The sequence below is a fragment of the Protopterus annectens genome, chromosome 8.part0 (assembly GCF_019279795.1).
Source record: "Protopterus annectens isolate FY-2018-M chromosome 8.part0, PAN1.0, whole genome shotgun sequence".
In the NCBI taxonomy this organism is placed as follows: domain Eukaryota; kingdom Metazoa; phylum Chordata; order Ceratodontiformes; family Protopteridae; genus Protopterus; species Protopterus annectens.
This window is the reverse complement of record NC_056741.1, coordinates 1265333379-1265350005: the sequence shown is the minus strand read 5'-3', so window position 1 is coordinate 1265350005 and position 16627 is coordinate 1265333379. Positions and strand designations below refer to the sequence as shown.

General features: G+C 41.1%; 1 protein-coding gene across 1 annotated transcript in view; it reads left to right on the top strand.

Annotated features, from left to right (window-relative positions):
* The window catches only part of MEGF8 (multiple EGF like domains 8), a 1779602-nt gene that overhangs the window by 1476259 nt on the left and 286716 nt on the right, over positions 1 to 16627 (top strand). The window contains exon 35 of the mRNA XM_044079419.1: positions 11547 to 11712. Coding sequence (XP_043935354.1) covers positions 11547 to 11712 — 166 coding nt within the window. The remainder of the gene's footprint in view (positions 1 to 11546; positions 11713 to 16627) is intronic.

Sequence of the window (16627 nt, the reverse complement as noted above, 5' to 3'; positions counted from 1 at the left end):
CTACCCCAGAATAGAATCCCTTATAGTATACTGCAGGAATGTGGTACTGAAATGCTCAGTCTCAGCCCCAGAAGTCTTGAGAATTTTTGGGCTATGTGGTATTTGTCATTCTAATGGGTACCCATGGGCAGCACTTTGGTGCAGTGGTTAGCATTGTCATCTCACAACAAGAGGTTCTGCAGTTCAGTTCTTGGCTGGATTGCCTTCTGTGCGGAGTCTGCATGTCGTCCTTACATTTCTATGGGTCTCCTCCAGGTGTTGTGGCTTCCTCCCACATTCCAAAGACATGTCATAGGTGGATTGGATGTGCTAAATTGGCAATAGGTATGAGTTTGTGTGTGGTGTGCCCAACCCCATGTGTATACATGGGAGGAGGTTTGGGCACAAGGTTAGAAACCCAACCCCGTAAAAACGGTAACTGCTATGGAAACAAGTGGTGGAGACAGCTCATTGCAGGATGCGCTGATTAACATGGGAATGGATGGATGGAATGGTACCCATAGAAGAACTGTTTATGAGGAAGCTGTAGAGGCTTCTGTGAAACATGTGGCATCAGCATTAACAGTCACTGGAAGCCAGTATTCTGATCCTTCCTTGCATAGAGAGTGAATGGAATAGTGGACTTTGAATGATTAAAGATTGCTTTTCAGGCAACCCCTTCCAAACCAGACCTTGACCAGACTTCTCATGGAAACCAGAAGTTCTATATCTCATTACAGACAGTACCCCAGGTATGTTGTACATAAAGGGAACACTTTTTTTTCTTATCCTCCCTGTAGGTGGTCATGCATGCTTGAGATGACCCTGAGGGTTACTTGCATTACATTCAAGGGAACATCTTAGTGAAACATGTAGCAGGGCTTCCACAGATCCTTATGAATGGATGACAGAAGGGGACATCTTTTGAGGCCTTACAGGGGGGAGACTGTGGTTAAAATGGGACTTCAGTAGATGCTTATGAATGGATGCTACAAGGAGACATCTTTTGATCCCCTACCAACAGGTTGGGATACCAGAGATTGATGACTTTGCATCTCCAGACAACAGACAGTTGCAGAAAATTTTCCCTAGAGCACCAAGCAGGCTTAGGCAGTACAGCTTCTCCATAAATTGGGCAGGTCTTTTTTGATAGATTTTTCTCCCATATCTTTACTTTCCAGGGTAATTCAGAAAATAAGGGAAGGTAGGTCATAAGTTATGCTGATTTCTCCTTTTTGGCCAAGGTAACTTAGTTCCCCCTTCTAATAGAGAAAGACTGCTCATATTTCCCCAGCATGTGAACTTATTGATGCAGAAGACAGGGGTACTTAGGATATGACTGTGCTACCTTTTGGGTATCTGTGTTCAGGGGATGTGCTTAATATAATGAGGAGGTTTGGAGGCATACTAAGTGGTACCTAGCCAAATGGAGAGATTTTCCTTCTGGTGCTAAGTGAGGGGCCAAGATCCAAAATCAGTTGAAGTGTCTGAAGTTTTACAGTCTTTTGAGTTATTTTCTTCTGTGCTCATGTATTCCTTTGTGATGGTATGCCACCCCACCCCCTTTTAACATCTAGATCTCCAATGCAGCAGTCTGTTAAATGCTTTTTTATATGTCAAAACCAAGAAAGAGGTTTTCCAGCCTGGGATCTAAATTTCATCTTATGGAAATTAACCCTAATTCCTTTTGAGCCAGCAGGATAGCACCCCCTCAGATACCTTACTTAGAGGACTGTTGTCTTAGTTGTCACTTTAATGAAAATTATTTTTGAGACCCTCTTTATCTTCCAGAAAGACAGGGTAAAATTGCATACAACCCTCTCCTTCTTCACAATAGTTTATTATAGAGATGTCCTTTAACCAAACCATCCAGTTGTGTATTTTCTTTATTAGCCCATTTAACAGGGGAAAGAGGATTTTACATTCCATGGGTATTTGTAGACAGTACCTTAGCAGAACCCATAATTCTAGGAGGTCAAACCAACAGTTTGTTTCCCTTGCGTCAGCAGTGAGGAAATACCATTTCCAAACAAACAACTTCCTAATTGATAGATCAGAGTGTGTATCCTTATTTTGTTTGGCTGATGGTAAACACTGCAGGGACCCATCTAATCTGACTGTACCAGTGTCACAATAGTCACCACTGCCTTTTTTTTAAAGGGAGTCATTATCCAAGCCTTTCTTGAAACAGCTACCTTGGTCCTAAGTATGCAGTTTTTCCAAACATTGTAGATTGGATATTTATTCTAGAGCCAGGGCCAGATTCACCTCTGCTATCCTAAGAGAGACTCCTCTAGTCTTCCCTGGGCTGTAACCAGGCTGCTGGGTAGGGGAAAGCTTTGGGAGTCATCCCTCATAGGATAACTACAACACTGATCCACTCACATGGCATAGTGCAGATGTGTAGGGCACTTTCCATAGTAGTATATGTTGCAGTACCAGGCCCCTTCCTCGATCCCCTTTTCTTTTTTTCAAAAGCATGTTAGGGCTGGATTTGGTCTGTAGGTCCCTTTCCTCTTTCTTTCCAACAACTTTGGCTACTTCCTTTAAGACTGCCCTCTCCCCCAACACCACCACCATCCAGCCTTGCTTAGGAGAACTATACTTCTGGGATGATTGTCCTAGTTTTCCACATTGGACAGGTCATGGTAAGATCTCAATTAGAGGATTGTACTTCAACCTTTGGAGGGCAAAAAAAGACTAAAGATGGTGTGACCGAATGCCACTTTTATAGCAGGAGAATAGATGTCCCAGGAAGGCTGCAAAAAAGTCCAACACGGGATGGTGTTCAGCTCTGGATGAATGGCCAGATGTCTAGACTCCACCATTGGCAGTTGTCCCCCTAGTGATGACTGCAACACTTGAGCTGCTGTTGTAGCAAGTTCGTTACACAACTGTACCTTTTGAAATGTACAGACTTAATGAGTACAGCAATTTAAACAATGGTAAATTGCTTTTGTGGAAATAAATTTGATAATGCATATATCTTTATTGTTTTTAAATGAGTAGGAAAGAGTGTACAGGAGCAACGGAATGCAAAAATAGTTACACAACTCATGATCCAAAATGATCCTTCAAGAGTTAGTATTTTATGTAAAATATTTCTGAAACTTTTTAAATGGGTGTGAAACATGGTATCAGTACTGTTTGAGTAATGCATATGTATGATACAGGTATCAGAAAACTACAGACATGGTATGCAGTAGAATCTAATTACACTTAAGGAGATGCTGTTTCTTTTACCTGATTACAAGTGCTAAAGCACCACTTTTAACATTTGTCACTATCAGTTTAACGTCCTAGTTTTAGTAGTGTTAGGCCACATGTAAAAAAACTCTTACCTCTTCCATGCTTAGAGAATGTAGACTTTCCTGGAAGAAGGGAGGCTCTGTATCAACCAGCTTGAGCTGTAGGCTGTTTCCTTCCTTGAGGATCTGGAAAAGAAGCTGAGGCCAGAATGTTTTCTTATTCAGTCAGAGAGGCAGTCCATGATGTGATAAGTGATATGTGAAGAAGTATAGTAGCATGTGACCATACCCTTTGTGAAGAGAGGTGATGTATGCATGTCTTTCACTGGGCCATGGGAAAGAGCATCAGCCTTACAGCTGCTCACATTCCCAAGAAAGTAATCTTACTGGTTGGTTTCTTACACAACTAAGATCCAGTTGTGTCCTGGAACTGAAGATTTAGGAGTCCTCTCTGGTCGGGATTTTCCCAGATTGGTACACCCCAGAAACTGACTGCATGCTACTTGAACGAGTATAGTCTTTACTAGGAGAGCAAGGGGATTTGATGTTAGATGCCTTCTCTCTTCCTCACTGGGAAAGGTTTTCCTCTGCATTTTCCAAGCTCCCTCTGACTGTGCTTCTTATCCAAAGATTCGTAGAAGAGCCAAGACTCATCTTCATCACCTTGTGGTAGCTAAGAAGGACATGGTTTCAGACTCCATAGTCTTTGGACATGCAGGATGCTGTCCCAGTGCAAGCCTGGGGAAGTTTGTCTTGGTTAGGATAAAAAAACATCACCTAGGGATTGGCTTTTGGTATTGATTTCTTATTCCTGACAAACCTTCCTATCACAGTCTGGTAAGCATCTGATGACGATAGGATGCATTCCATTCATTAGGTATATTCTGCTTAGTGTAATGAGTTCTTTGGGCAGAGAAATATCTTATACTGCTTAATTTGGTAAGTTTGCATGTGATCTTCACCTGTCAGACAACTGTATGTGGTAGGTCTCAGTTATTCCACTGCCATTGTGTGTTGCTCTGTTATCTGTAATAATTATGACAGTTCCTCATATGAGTTCTGTATCTTTACCCAAACTTGACGAACCATTTTCTTGAACTTCATGATGGAAAGGGTTGCCAGTCCCATTTCAAAACTGCTGGTTCAGTGTTTCTGAAATTTTACTCTTAGTTGACACTTTTGTCAGTTGACATCATTTGTGCTTGGAAGATGTTGGAACTTTATACTTTTATTTCAAGGTAGCATTACTTGGGCTTTCACAAGTATCAAGTGCCCATTAGTCTGTCCCACCTTTCTTCCTGAAAGTAGTGATGCAATTTTTACTTTAAACAGTCTATTAACCCTGTTTTGGTAGAATTATGCACATGTGCCTCTGCTCAGGTTGTGCGTAAAAAGATCATATGGAGTAATGTACATTGAATACAGTGGATGATTTTGCAAGTGTTGCTGAGGGCAAAAAAATAATAACTTTTTGAATGAGGTTTGTGCAGGGAAAAGTCCCCTTTTCCTAAGGTACAACAACCTCTGATATGATTATATGATTAAGAAGGTGCAATAACCTCAGTGGTGGTGATAAGAAAAAAAAAGGGCAGGGCAAGCTACCATTCATGGATATATGTGGGATCCTTATTTCTTATATGAGCAAAGTATTAAAATTGGAATTTATTCTCTTGATATTCAAAGTATGGCACGGGTACAAATACATTAATAGAAAAGAAAAAAATATAGTAATTTTTTCTGTTTTCATACAGTATGCATGTTTTCTTTTCAACGGTTTTCATTTTTTTTCTGGCATTTCAAAAATTCCTCAATTCCTACCTTCCCTTAAACCTCAGTCTTCATGAACATTATTATGACATTATTCTGTGTGTATTGCTCCCAAAAATCCAATTTATTTGTATGTAATTTACTCCTTCCCTTTTCTAAACATACCACTTCCAGTTACTTTATCTCAGTACGTAAGTTAAAATTGATTTAGATTTTGATTTCCATGTTCTAGTAATTTGTTTTTTTGGCAGCCAGTGACATTAACATTAGAAAGGTTTTATTGTGTTTATGAAATTCAGGTCATAAATTCCCAGCTCACAATAATTTCCTTAGTTGCAACCATTATCTCCCCTAAATTTTCTGACAAAGTACTCTGTAAGAAAGTTATAAAATCTGCCAATTTGTTACATTGCGAAAAAGCATGTTCCCAGTTACCTCTTTCTTTCCCATCATACCCTCCAGCATTTGATGTTTACCTGAGGAAAAAAATATACGGATACCTTTGCAAAAATCTTAAACCTGGACTTACTGCATACTTTGGAGCCTTGCAAATGCCCTCCCATTGTTCCTTTGTAAATTCCATTTCCATTTTCTTTTCGTAATCTTTTGTAACCTCCTCTGAGTGATTGTTATAGCTGACATGCAATATTTTGCATGCCCACTGATTATCCCTTTTTTATCAGCAGTTTCTGTTTTAGACTCAAATAAATCTCTGACAGAGCTAGTCTTTCACATTAACAGCCCCATCATTTTCTCTTTACCTGCATTGTTACTATTCCCTAGAAAGGAGGGCAGTCTCTAACCTGCAGTCCAAACATCTGCTAGCCTTATTCCACTCTTTCCATCCGTAGTTATTTGGTCCTGGTACCTTTGTTCCTTTGCTGATTTCCTCCAGTAAATTCCAGTGTCCATTGTCTATTTTTTATGTCTCTTCTTGCAATCATCCGTTGATAAAATCATCTTTCTCTATTCTTGTGCTAGAGTACTGTTACTTTATAATGTTCTGTATCGTTGTTTTGATTCTCCTTAAGGACCTTCATCCAAAATTCTATTCTCTTCTTATTTCTCAGATTCCCCCACCCCTTTTCATTATTATTCCTCTCCACTTTGACTCATAACCTTATGCTTGTGTTGCTTCAGAACAAGCAATCCTAAACCTTCTTGTTCTATGGAGACTCAATGTACCCCACTTAATTCTTGCCCTCTTCCTCTCACAGGTAAATTCCTAGTTTCCTGGTAGTGATGATGTTAATACAAAGCCAAGTGGGTAATTTCAGAAGAATCAAACCTATGTTTCACCTTCTTTGTTTTGGGGAGGGTGAGCTAACAGTGACTAAGCAGATCCTTTCTAAGTAGATTGCTGACTACCTGGTAGAACATGCTACAGTCAAGAAGTCACTGCACCAGCTATGTGGCTGTTCCTGATTCCTTCAGGAATGTCTCCCTTGCCGACTTTTGTGACATTGCCACTTAGTTATTGGTTCACATCTTCACCTGACACTGCGCTTAGACCTTGGGTCCAGAAGTTGAGCCTCCTTTAATATCTCTGTGTAATAGAAGTCTGTTTTTGACTTTTTGTGTTCCAGCTCTGGCTTCCCAGGAGATTTAATTTTCAATGCTTGGGATTTTTCCCAGCTGTTACACATTGCAGAAGAGCTCCCAAAATATTTATTTAAGCATATGCTTGAAGTTAGCAGTTAGTATTCTTTCACCATCTCCTGTGTCTTGCTGACCCTCCATCTAGCAGCTGTGGATGGAGTTTCCTGTAAGTTAAGTGTGTATGCATCTTTTTGTGTGTTTTTGTTTCTTGTCTTGCAGGTTGTGCTGACTTACATTGTGGAAGTCAAATTCTTGCAGTACAGGGACTAGGCACACACTGAACCTGCTGCATGATGCCGTGGCATGCAGTGGCAGGAGGTTCACACACCCAAATGCAGGGAAGAGGGAGAAAAGTGTTGTTCAGCTAGAAATGGCTGGGAAGAGGAAATCTCAGATCTTACACATCACTGAATGTCTTTGAAGTCTCAAGTGGTATGGTGAGCGCACGTCCATTACATTCAGATGCAAGTCCATATTTAGATGCCTTTGTGCTTCATGTGAAATTCACAGTTGCCACTTTACAAACTCTTTTTTCCATGCTGTAATAAAATTTGTAGCCTTTTTTTAATGGATGTGAAGCACATATTCTGAAATATCAGAATATTTTTTGTAACTTTGAATAGTAGCTGAATCAGTTTGGATACATGCTACAGTGGAGAGTCGATTATCCAAACTAATTGGGACCTAGGGTAGTTCTGATAGTCAAATGTATAATTAAACCGGATGAAAAGACTTCTAAAATCTGTTTTTTTTTTCTGCACGCAGGGAATACACTTTTCAACCATTCGGTGATTCCAGTGGACAGTAAGTAATATTTTTCACACACAAGCAGGCTGCAAGCTCAAAAAACACACACAAGTGAAATACGTACAACGTTTACATATTCAGGCTTGATTTTTCCTGCCCGAAAACTTTGGAAGGCTGCATTCAGATAATTGACGTTTGGGATAATCGACTCTCTACAGTACTTTGCTTTGGCTGTTCATCAGTTCCAGAAGTACTTAGCAGGGAGTCTTGTGATGACAGATGCAAACTTAAAGGAGTCTGATAGTTAGCTGTATCCAAATGATTGGGTGTTGGTAGTCCCGTTTCAGAGTATTAATTTCAGAGTTATTGTATACCCAGACTTGGCCCCAGTCATCAGCTATATGCTTAACACCATCATAATTGGGGAAATTATTCACTTTTTGAGAAAATATGCTTGGCTTTGTTTGCCATTTTTACCATAATGTTCCTGCCTTTCTGGCCCAGATCCCTTAATAAGGGAAAACTCCCATTTTGACAGACGGTATATTGGTTTTCATAAAACACACTGAGGCTGCATTTGTAAAGTAATATAAATCAGCTTTACTGAAGGAATTTAGATATGCCATTGACTCTTTACCAGTTCTCAGAATTCTGTGTGAATCTTTTGCCAGTTTTACAAATTCTACGGTGTACCATATTGAGGTCATTCTTCTAAGCAAAATAAAATCAGCACTGGAGTACAGCCTGTTTATGACCGTCTAAGTCCCTCAACATAAAACAAACTGATCATTTGCTGGCAAGTGTAAGTGAAAGGATTTTGGGTTACATTTCTTTTCAGGCTCTGTCTGTTACAAATGCCCTAGCATGTCTCTCACTCCAGATCAAACTCTTATCTTCATGATTCTCCCTCTTTCTGTAAGAGAGGCCATCCCTGTTTTTTTGTCTTTATATCCCCTCCTTTTATAGGAAGACTGATGAGGCCTCTTCCACTTGGGGGCATGTGTGTATATTTTTCTGTTCCACAGTACCCACAATGCATGTATTTCTTTCTGATTAGTGCCTAACATGTCTTGTAAGATAACTGTATTTTGTTAATGTGAAAAGACTGTGAAGTATTTTTTGTGATTGTTTTGTATGTTGCTTTTCTCCCTTGTTCATCTTTTGGGAAAAAAGACATTTCCCAATAGGGCAGACCAGAATATCACTGTAAAAGTAAATTCAAACCGTGAGAAATCTTCCCTGCTGTATGACTGTTCTGGAGTCAGGATTAGGATCAGGAAGATGGAAGATTGGGTTTCATATTAGCACAATTTTATGATTCTTGTTCCTGTGTCTTATAGGCACTTGGCAGCTTACAGTTTCATATTCACCCACATCCGGCTGCAGAAGTTTGTCCTTTGTTGGGCTAATCATATCCAGTGGTTTGAGTCTTCACAGTCTCCCCTTGATTTCATTCCACTGTTGCAAGCTTTAGTTTGGTGGACTTGTCATCGAAGTTATAGCTGCATGTGTTGACAATACTCCTTGGATGGGTTTGAGCACTTAACTGAATGAATTTACAACCTGGTGTTTGAGTCTGTTGAAAATGAGGGCTTCCTCTCCAGGTTCTGCAGCAAAAGGATAATTTTATATGCTGTTCAACCTTTGGAAGCCCATCTCCACTCAGAATTTGTTTCTAGTCAAGTCATAGTCTGTATGTTGTACATGAATAAGCAGGTTGGGGCTTATACCTTCTTCCTTTTCAGGAAATATTTGGAGTGGAGGACTGGAAGTTTGTATGACATTATCCATCATAGGTGTTCACATTCTGGGAGATGAAAATTACCTTTCAGACAATCCTGAGTCATCCTATGTGTCCCATCTTGGACTTGACAGGTACATCCAGGGTATCAGAATGCCCTTTTCTGTCGTTGTGGGTGCCCTGAGACAGATCTTAGTCACTGATATGGAGAAAGTGCTGTTGCATATTTTCTCCACTTGTGCATTCTACCTGCAGTGAGGGGACTTGCTCATGTATGCCTTTCCTCCTCCTCCTTCTGATTGCTGCTTTTATGCTTCCAGTACGCTGCTTCAAATGTCTCAGACTCGTCCTGCTTGGTTTGTAGTGATCCAGGAGATTACAGATTGATATCCAAGGTCCTTAACAAAATGAGGCCCTCATGAAAGTGCATAGCATATCCTCTTCCTTTCTTTCTTTGGAGGGAGGGGGACAAGCTGTAAATCAGTCCAAAAGTCTTTTAATACTCAGATTTCTTATTTGTGAGTCTCATAAATTTTGTCAGCAGCCCTTTAAGCCTGTTCTGCTAAGTTTTATTTCAGTGTAGAGTAGTAGATGTGATTTTGTTTGTACCAGAATTTGAATTTGTTTCTCCACTCAGAACTGTCTGGTTAGTTTTGGATAATATACAGTGGATATAAAAAGTGTACACGCCCCTGTTAAAATGCCAAGTTTTTGTGATATAAAAATGAGACCACAATAAATCATTTCAAAACTTTTCCCACCTTAAATGTGACCTTTTACCTGTACAATGTTGCTGTAGTTCTCTTGGCAGCCTCCCTGACCAGTTTTCATCTCGTCTTTTCATCAATTTAGGAAGGACGTCCAGTTCTTTGCAATGTCACTGTTGTCCCATATTTTCTTTACTTTTTGATGACTGTCTTCACTGTGTTCCATGGTATATCCAATGCTGTGAACATTTTTTTGTACTCTTCTGATACCTTTTAACGAGTTCCCTTTCATGCTTTGTAAGCTGTCTGCGAACCATGGTTTTTGCTGTAGCAGGGAACTGAGTAAATGTCAGGTAAATAGTACTAGGACAGCTGAACTTTACTTGGGGTTAATTAGAATCTCTTTAATTGATGGTAAGTGTGTACCCAAGATGAATGAATAACTGTCTTTCGGCTTTTCCCGGTTAGGGGTCGCCACAGCGGAACTCTGGTCCACTAATGATTGACAGTAGATTTTTACATGCTGGCTTGCTGGGCCTAACGCACAACCTTCAACGAAGGAACGCCCATTCACGCATGTCGACACACAGAAGACGCTCTAACTGAGAATCGAACGTGCAACGTCTAACTGTGAGGCGACAACTGAAATTAAATCAAAAGGTGCTTCAACAAAGAATTAGTTTAAGGGCATGCTCACACAACAAAGTATTAGTTTAAGGGTGTGCCCACTTATGCAACCAGCGTATTGTACGCTTTTTTATTTTTTATATTTCCCCCCTAATAGATTTGTTTGTTTTTCAATTGAATTGTACAGGTTATAGGTCACATTAAAGGTGGGAAAAGTTTTGTAATGATTTATTGTGGTCTCATTTTTTATATCACAAAAACCTGACATTTTAACAGGGGTGTGTACACTTTTCATGTCTACTGTACATGATTTGCTTTATAGTGTATTCTTCTGTCTTGCTAACCAGTGACCTGATTGATGCAAACTCTGTGTAGCTTACTTTAAAATGATTAAGTGTTTTCTCATTAGGTCCTTGCTTTTGGTCTCCTTGGAGTGAATTTTTATGAGGCTTTTGTTACAACTTTTCAAACTGACTTCATGTGCAACCCTCCTAAGTCATAACATTTTTTTTTCCAACAGTGGCTTCCACTTCTGTCAGAAGGATTTTAAAGAATATTCCAGTATAACAAAAGACTGCTAGATTGTTGTTGCTTTAGATGGAGTACTCTTTGTTCTGCATTACGAGTTCAAATGATTTCCTCAAGTTAGACCAATTTGTCTTATTTCTGCTATGTAGAAAATGGAAGCTATTATTCCATAAGGCAGTGCACATGTGGCTGGTTACGTGCATTATTTTATTATTTTTGTCATTAAGAGGAATGTTGGCTTTTTTTATATATGGTAGAAAGGTCATGCTGCTACTGCAGTGTCTAATTCTAGTATGCTAAATGTGCAGCAGTTGCCTGATTTTTAAGTACTGACCTGAGGAATTTGTCTGCAGTGGACAATTAGCCATTTTCATGAGTAAATGTTAACTGTGCAGATATAAATCGAGTATGAACTATTTGTTACTTTACATGTCTGTGAAACAGTACAGTACACTGCAAAATGTAATGGAGCTGTGGATTCAATAGTAATGGATCATTAAGTTGTACAATTAAAACATGACAGAGTGACAAGACTGCTGAACATTACTGGAAGAATTATAATTTGTTTAAAATATGTTGTAAAATAATCTCATTCTCCTATAGGCAGTGGTCAAGTTTGCAGTGGCTTTATGGTTTGGTGGGCCTTCATGTCTTGTCCTCCTGAAAACGAATGTTTGAATGATCATCATGATTGCAATGAGACACAGAACTGCAGTGACAAACTGGATGGCTTTGAATGTACCTGCAAGAATGGATATACACTAGACAAGTGAGTTTCATCTTTGTGGGAGAGTGTCTAATTACATGTGGATATTTTCTGTTTAGTCATTAAACAGAGCTGAATCAGATGCATTAGGGTGTTTAAAGAGCATTTTTGATTGAGCAGCAGTTTTTAAAGCAGTGCTGTGCAAGGTAACCTATTTCTAAATTGCAGAAAGGAAATAGATTTTGATGTGAAGAACAGAATTTGCATAGCTTGCCAGCCATTTTGTGTTACAAATTGCACTGCAGTTTTAGTTAATTAAAATTCTGCAACTGACCTGCAAGATTAAGAGATCTTCTTAAAGAGGTATTGTTTGGATTGAGATTGGGTTTGCCTCTACCAGTAGTCACAATTAAGCATTTTTTTGTAAGATCATGCTATGCTTATCTACTGGCATATGTCCTGCTCTGACATGTTTTTTGATGCTTATAGCCGCAGTGGTAGCATTATTGCCTCACAGCAAGAGGTTCTCCCATTCGATTCTCGGCTGGAGCGCCTTCTGTGTGGAGTCTGCATGTCCTCCCCGCGGTCGAGTGGTGTTCGAAAGACATGCGTGAATGGGCGTGCCTTCGTTGAAGGTTGGGCGTTGGGCTGGCACCTCGGCACCATAAAAATCTGCTGCCAATCATTAGCAGACTGGAGTTCCGCTGCGGCAACCCCTAACTAGGAAAAGCCAAAAGAACAACAACATACTTCAGAGCTTAGTTATTTCTGTTGTTAATTTATATGCACAATTACAAGCACATACAGTGAGTATAACCATTGTCTTACCAAAAAAAAAAAAACCAAACCTGCACAAGCATTACATGTAATACATCAGGGAGGAGCACGATAATGGTACTTGTCACAACAGCCAGAAACATAGTTCTGTCATTTAAAGAAGTGAGAGGATTTTGGCTTACTTTGTGTATATAAAGAGATGGCTGCCATTAAAAAGCTCTTTGCATTTGGAATTGGAGGCAGGGTCCTCAGTGCAGCCTCAGGTATATATTTTCACCATTTAACCACCATTCCTAACCAATTCATTAAGATGTTGAGCTCATTGTCAGCTAATGACAGCTTAAAGCATAGATGTGTCCTCTGCCTCAGTGGAAGATGAGTGGAGGTGGGATGTGAATCCTGATGTTCTTCGTCTCACATTGCTGCAGTCATAACCTGTGGGTAGTCCGCTGTCCTCGGTCGGCCCGAATACCAAAGAGTTAGGCTGGCGTCGGTCATGGTCGCCCGGAGCTGACGTCAGTACGTAGGAGTACTTAAGCGCATGACCGACGCCATATCCTCAGTCTTTCTTGCCGCGTGGTCTGAAGCAGAAGCAGCGTTTGCAAGTGCCGTTCATCATTCTGAAATTTTCAATTTTCGAGTTTCAGACCGAAGACCAAGTTGGGCTAAGTACCCCGTTGGGGAAAATTTTTGTCTTTTCTTGCCTCAGTTAATCCGGATGTCAGAAAAAGTTAATAATTGTATTTCTTGTGGGAAACAGATACCTCATAGGGACTATCATTCTCTCTGTATTCCTTGCTTGGGGCCTGAGCACGACGTAGTCGGGTGTCGCTTTTGCGCTAGATTTAATAAGCGCACCATTAAACGTAGATTAGACTGTGCTAGGCTTGTTTTCGGTAAGCGGTGTAACTACAACATGCCGTCGGATCCTCCGACGCCCGCTACCGCTAAAAAGGGAAAAGATAAATCTTTAAGGTCTAAACCGGATGAGTCGTCCGTTGCGGACGCCAGTTCTATGGAATCTACGGTTGAATCTGTGGATCCAGCCGAGGTCTCGGCTGAATCTCAGGGGGAACCTTTACTTTTGCAGGAGTTGGCCTCTCAGGAGTTAGGCCAGGCCGAGGGTGCTTCTCAAGTATCTGTAGTTCCATCTTTACAAAAGGTTATTAGGCCTTCTACCTCAGTGACTAAAGGCCCTGCTAAGGCTAAACCTGGTCTTTCTGGTATGGGCCATAGCTCTAGTTCTTCAGGTTCTGTTCCTAAAAAACATATGTTGAAAATGGCAGAGGATTTGATTACTTTGATCAGGGGTTCTATGCCCCCTCCAGAGAAGAGGCCTAGGGTGGAGACAGATTTAGAGGGAATGGAGCATTCTTCAGATTACTCTGAGTCCTCAGCTGAGGATATTCAGGAACTTCCTCTCTATTCAGATTCGGATGCAGAGGATTCCTGTCCTTCTGCTTCACCTCCAGAGGATTTTTCCTTTTCTGAAACTTTGCATTCCATGAGGGAGCATTTCAAGTGGGAAGGTCAGGATTTTTCAGACTCTCGAAAAAGGCTTAGGGAATTTTTGTTTTTGCCACAACATAGGCCTTTGGCTATTCCCCCTGTTTTAGATGTTGTTCAGGATGTTTTTTCTGAAGCTTCACTTAATCCTGATTCTTTACCTCCTGCCCCTGTCAAGCCGGACAGGTATTACAGAGTTCCAGAGGCACACAAATATTTGTATAAGAGTCCTAGAGCTGACCCAGAAACTATTATTCAAGGGCCGAAGGGTGTCAGGGCTTCTGTGGTTAAGAATCCAGTTCCCTTGGATAAAGATTCTAGAGCGTTGGATAGGTGGGGGAAAAAAGTGTACACCTCTTCTACGTTAGCTATGAGGGCTTTAAATTGCCAATTTCATATGCTGAAGTATCAGAACTTTCTGTTAGGTCAATTGAAATCTAAGGTAGATGCTTTATCTGAGGGTATAGAGTGTAAGGAATTGCAGGACTTGGTTCATGCTTCAGATCAAGTTGGTAAACATTCCTTGCAGTGTGGCTTCGATGCTCTTCAGGCTTCATCCAGGGTGGCTGCTACTGGTTCAGTTATTCGTAGACATGCCTGGCTTAAGTATCAAAATTTGTCAGAGCATGTTAAAGCTCGGATTTTGGATGCTCCTCTTCAATCTGAAGTTCTTTTTGGTTCTCCTGTGGAGTCAGTTTTGAAAAAGATGGAAGATAAAGCTAAGTCTATGCAGACGGTTAAGGATTTTTTGCAAGTGCAGCCCCCTAAATTTTGCAGGAATTGGCCTGCAAGAGGATGGTCCTACCCTTCTTTGGATTTTCAGTCTAAGGGCAGGTCTAGACGTGGTAGGGGCAGGGCTCACGCTCAGGGTTCTTTCAGACCTAGGACTTGGAGTTCTCCTGCACAATCTTCTGGTGAGGGCAGGGGTCAGCCTTTTCGTAAACAGACCCTATGACCTGTACCTTCAGCTGCCAGATCCTTCTTTTCTGGCAGCTCCTCTAGGAGGAAAGTTGGCACTTTTCAAACAAAATTGGCATTTGGTCACCCAGGACAAATGGGTGTTGGAAATAATAAATCAAGGCTACAAGTTTTATTTTCACACTTTTCCTCCTTTCAAAGGCATGCCAGATGTACCTCCTCAGCAAAGGCTGGAGGCTCAGGAACAAATTTCTTTGCTTTTACAAATGGGAGCAATCCAGGTGGTACCTCCGTCAGAAGTAGGCCTAGGGTTTTATTCCCGTCTATTCCTAGTGCCAAAGAAAGGAAACACTTGGAGGCCAATTCTGGATTTGTCCATTCTCAATACATACCTAGACATTCCAAAGTTCAAGATGTTAACATTACAGCAACTTCTGCCTATGCTAGGCAAAGATCACTGGATGGTAACTCTGGATCTCAAAGAGGCCTATCTTCACATTCCTATCAGGCCCAGCTGCAGGAGATTCCTGCGTTTTCGGGCTGGTACTTCTCATTATCAGTTCTCTGCATTGCCCTTTGGTTTATCTACTGCGCCCAGGGTGTTCACAAAGGTTCTGGCTCCTGTAATAGCTTTCTTCAGACTGAGGGGAATACAAATTTATCCTTATCTGGACAATTGCCTGATTCTTGCTCAAGACAAAGACAAGTTACTTCAACATCTACAGTATGTAATGGCAGTCTTAAGCTGCCTAGGGTGTTCTGTGAACGAAATAAAGTCCAGTCTAGTACCCTCTCAGGACATGTGCTTTCTGGGTGTGAGACTGAATACAGCCTCTCAGATGGCTTTTCTGACCCCAGACAAACAAAGAACTCTTCACCTATACTTCCAGCAATTATCAGTACTGTCCAGGCTGACTGCAAGGACAGTCCTTCAAGCCTTGGGGTTCATGGCATCTTGCATTCTAGTACTTCCCAATGCCAAACTGCATATGAGGAAGCTACAATGGTATCTCAAAAGTGTATGGACTCAACACTGCCACGATTTGGACACTGTCATTCCGATAATACCTTGCATCCAGAAGGAATTCTTGTGGTGGGCACAGGAATGTCACCTAAACAAGGGACTCTCTGTGACCCGACCAGAGGCGAGTCAGATCATAATGACGGATGCCTCAGACCTGGCTTGGGGAGCACACTTCAATGGGAAATGGATTCAAGACACGTGGCCTCCCAGACTACAGCATTTGCATATCAACATGAAGGAGATGTTAGCAGTCCAGTTTGCTCTGATGGCTTTCAAGGGCCTACTTCAACCAGGACAGGTGTTTATTCGAACAGACAACACTACAGTCATGTGGTACATCAACAAGCAGGGGGGAACCCATTCTTACCCTCTCTGCAGACAAGCAATGATATTGTGGGAGACTGCTCTGAGTTTGCATTTCAATCTTCAAGCACGGTTTCTGCCAGGAGCACAGAACTCCCTAGCAGATGTACTGAGCAGACAAATTGTGGACCCCCACGAGTGGAAATTGGATCCTCAGGTATTCCAACAGTTGACAGTGGCTTGGGGAACTCCAGACATAGATCTGTTCGCTTCTCCTCTAAATTTCCAACTACTAAAATTTTGCACAAAGATGTTTCACCCAAAAGCTTGGAAAGTGGATGCTCTATCTTTCAGTTGGAACAACCTTCACGTCTATGCTTTCCCTCCTCTGCCTCTCCTTCCCAAGGTACTCTTGAAAGTCAGGCGGGACAAGCCTTGAATGATTCTAAT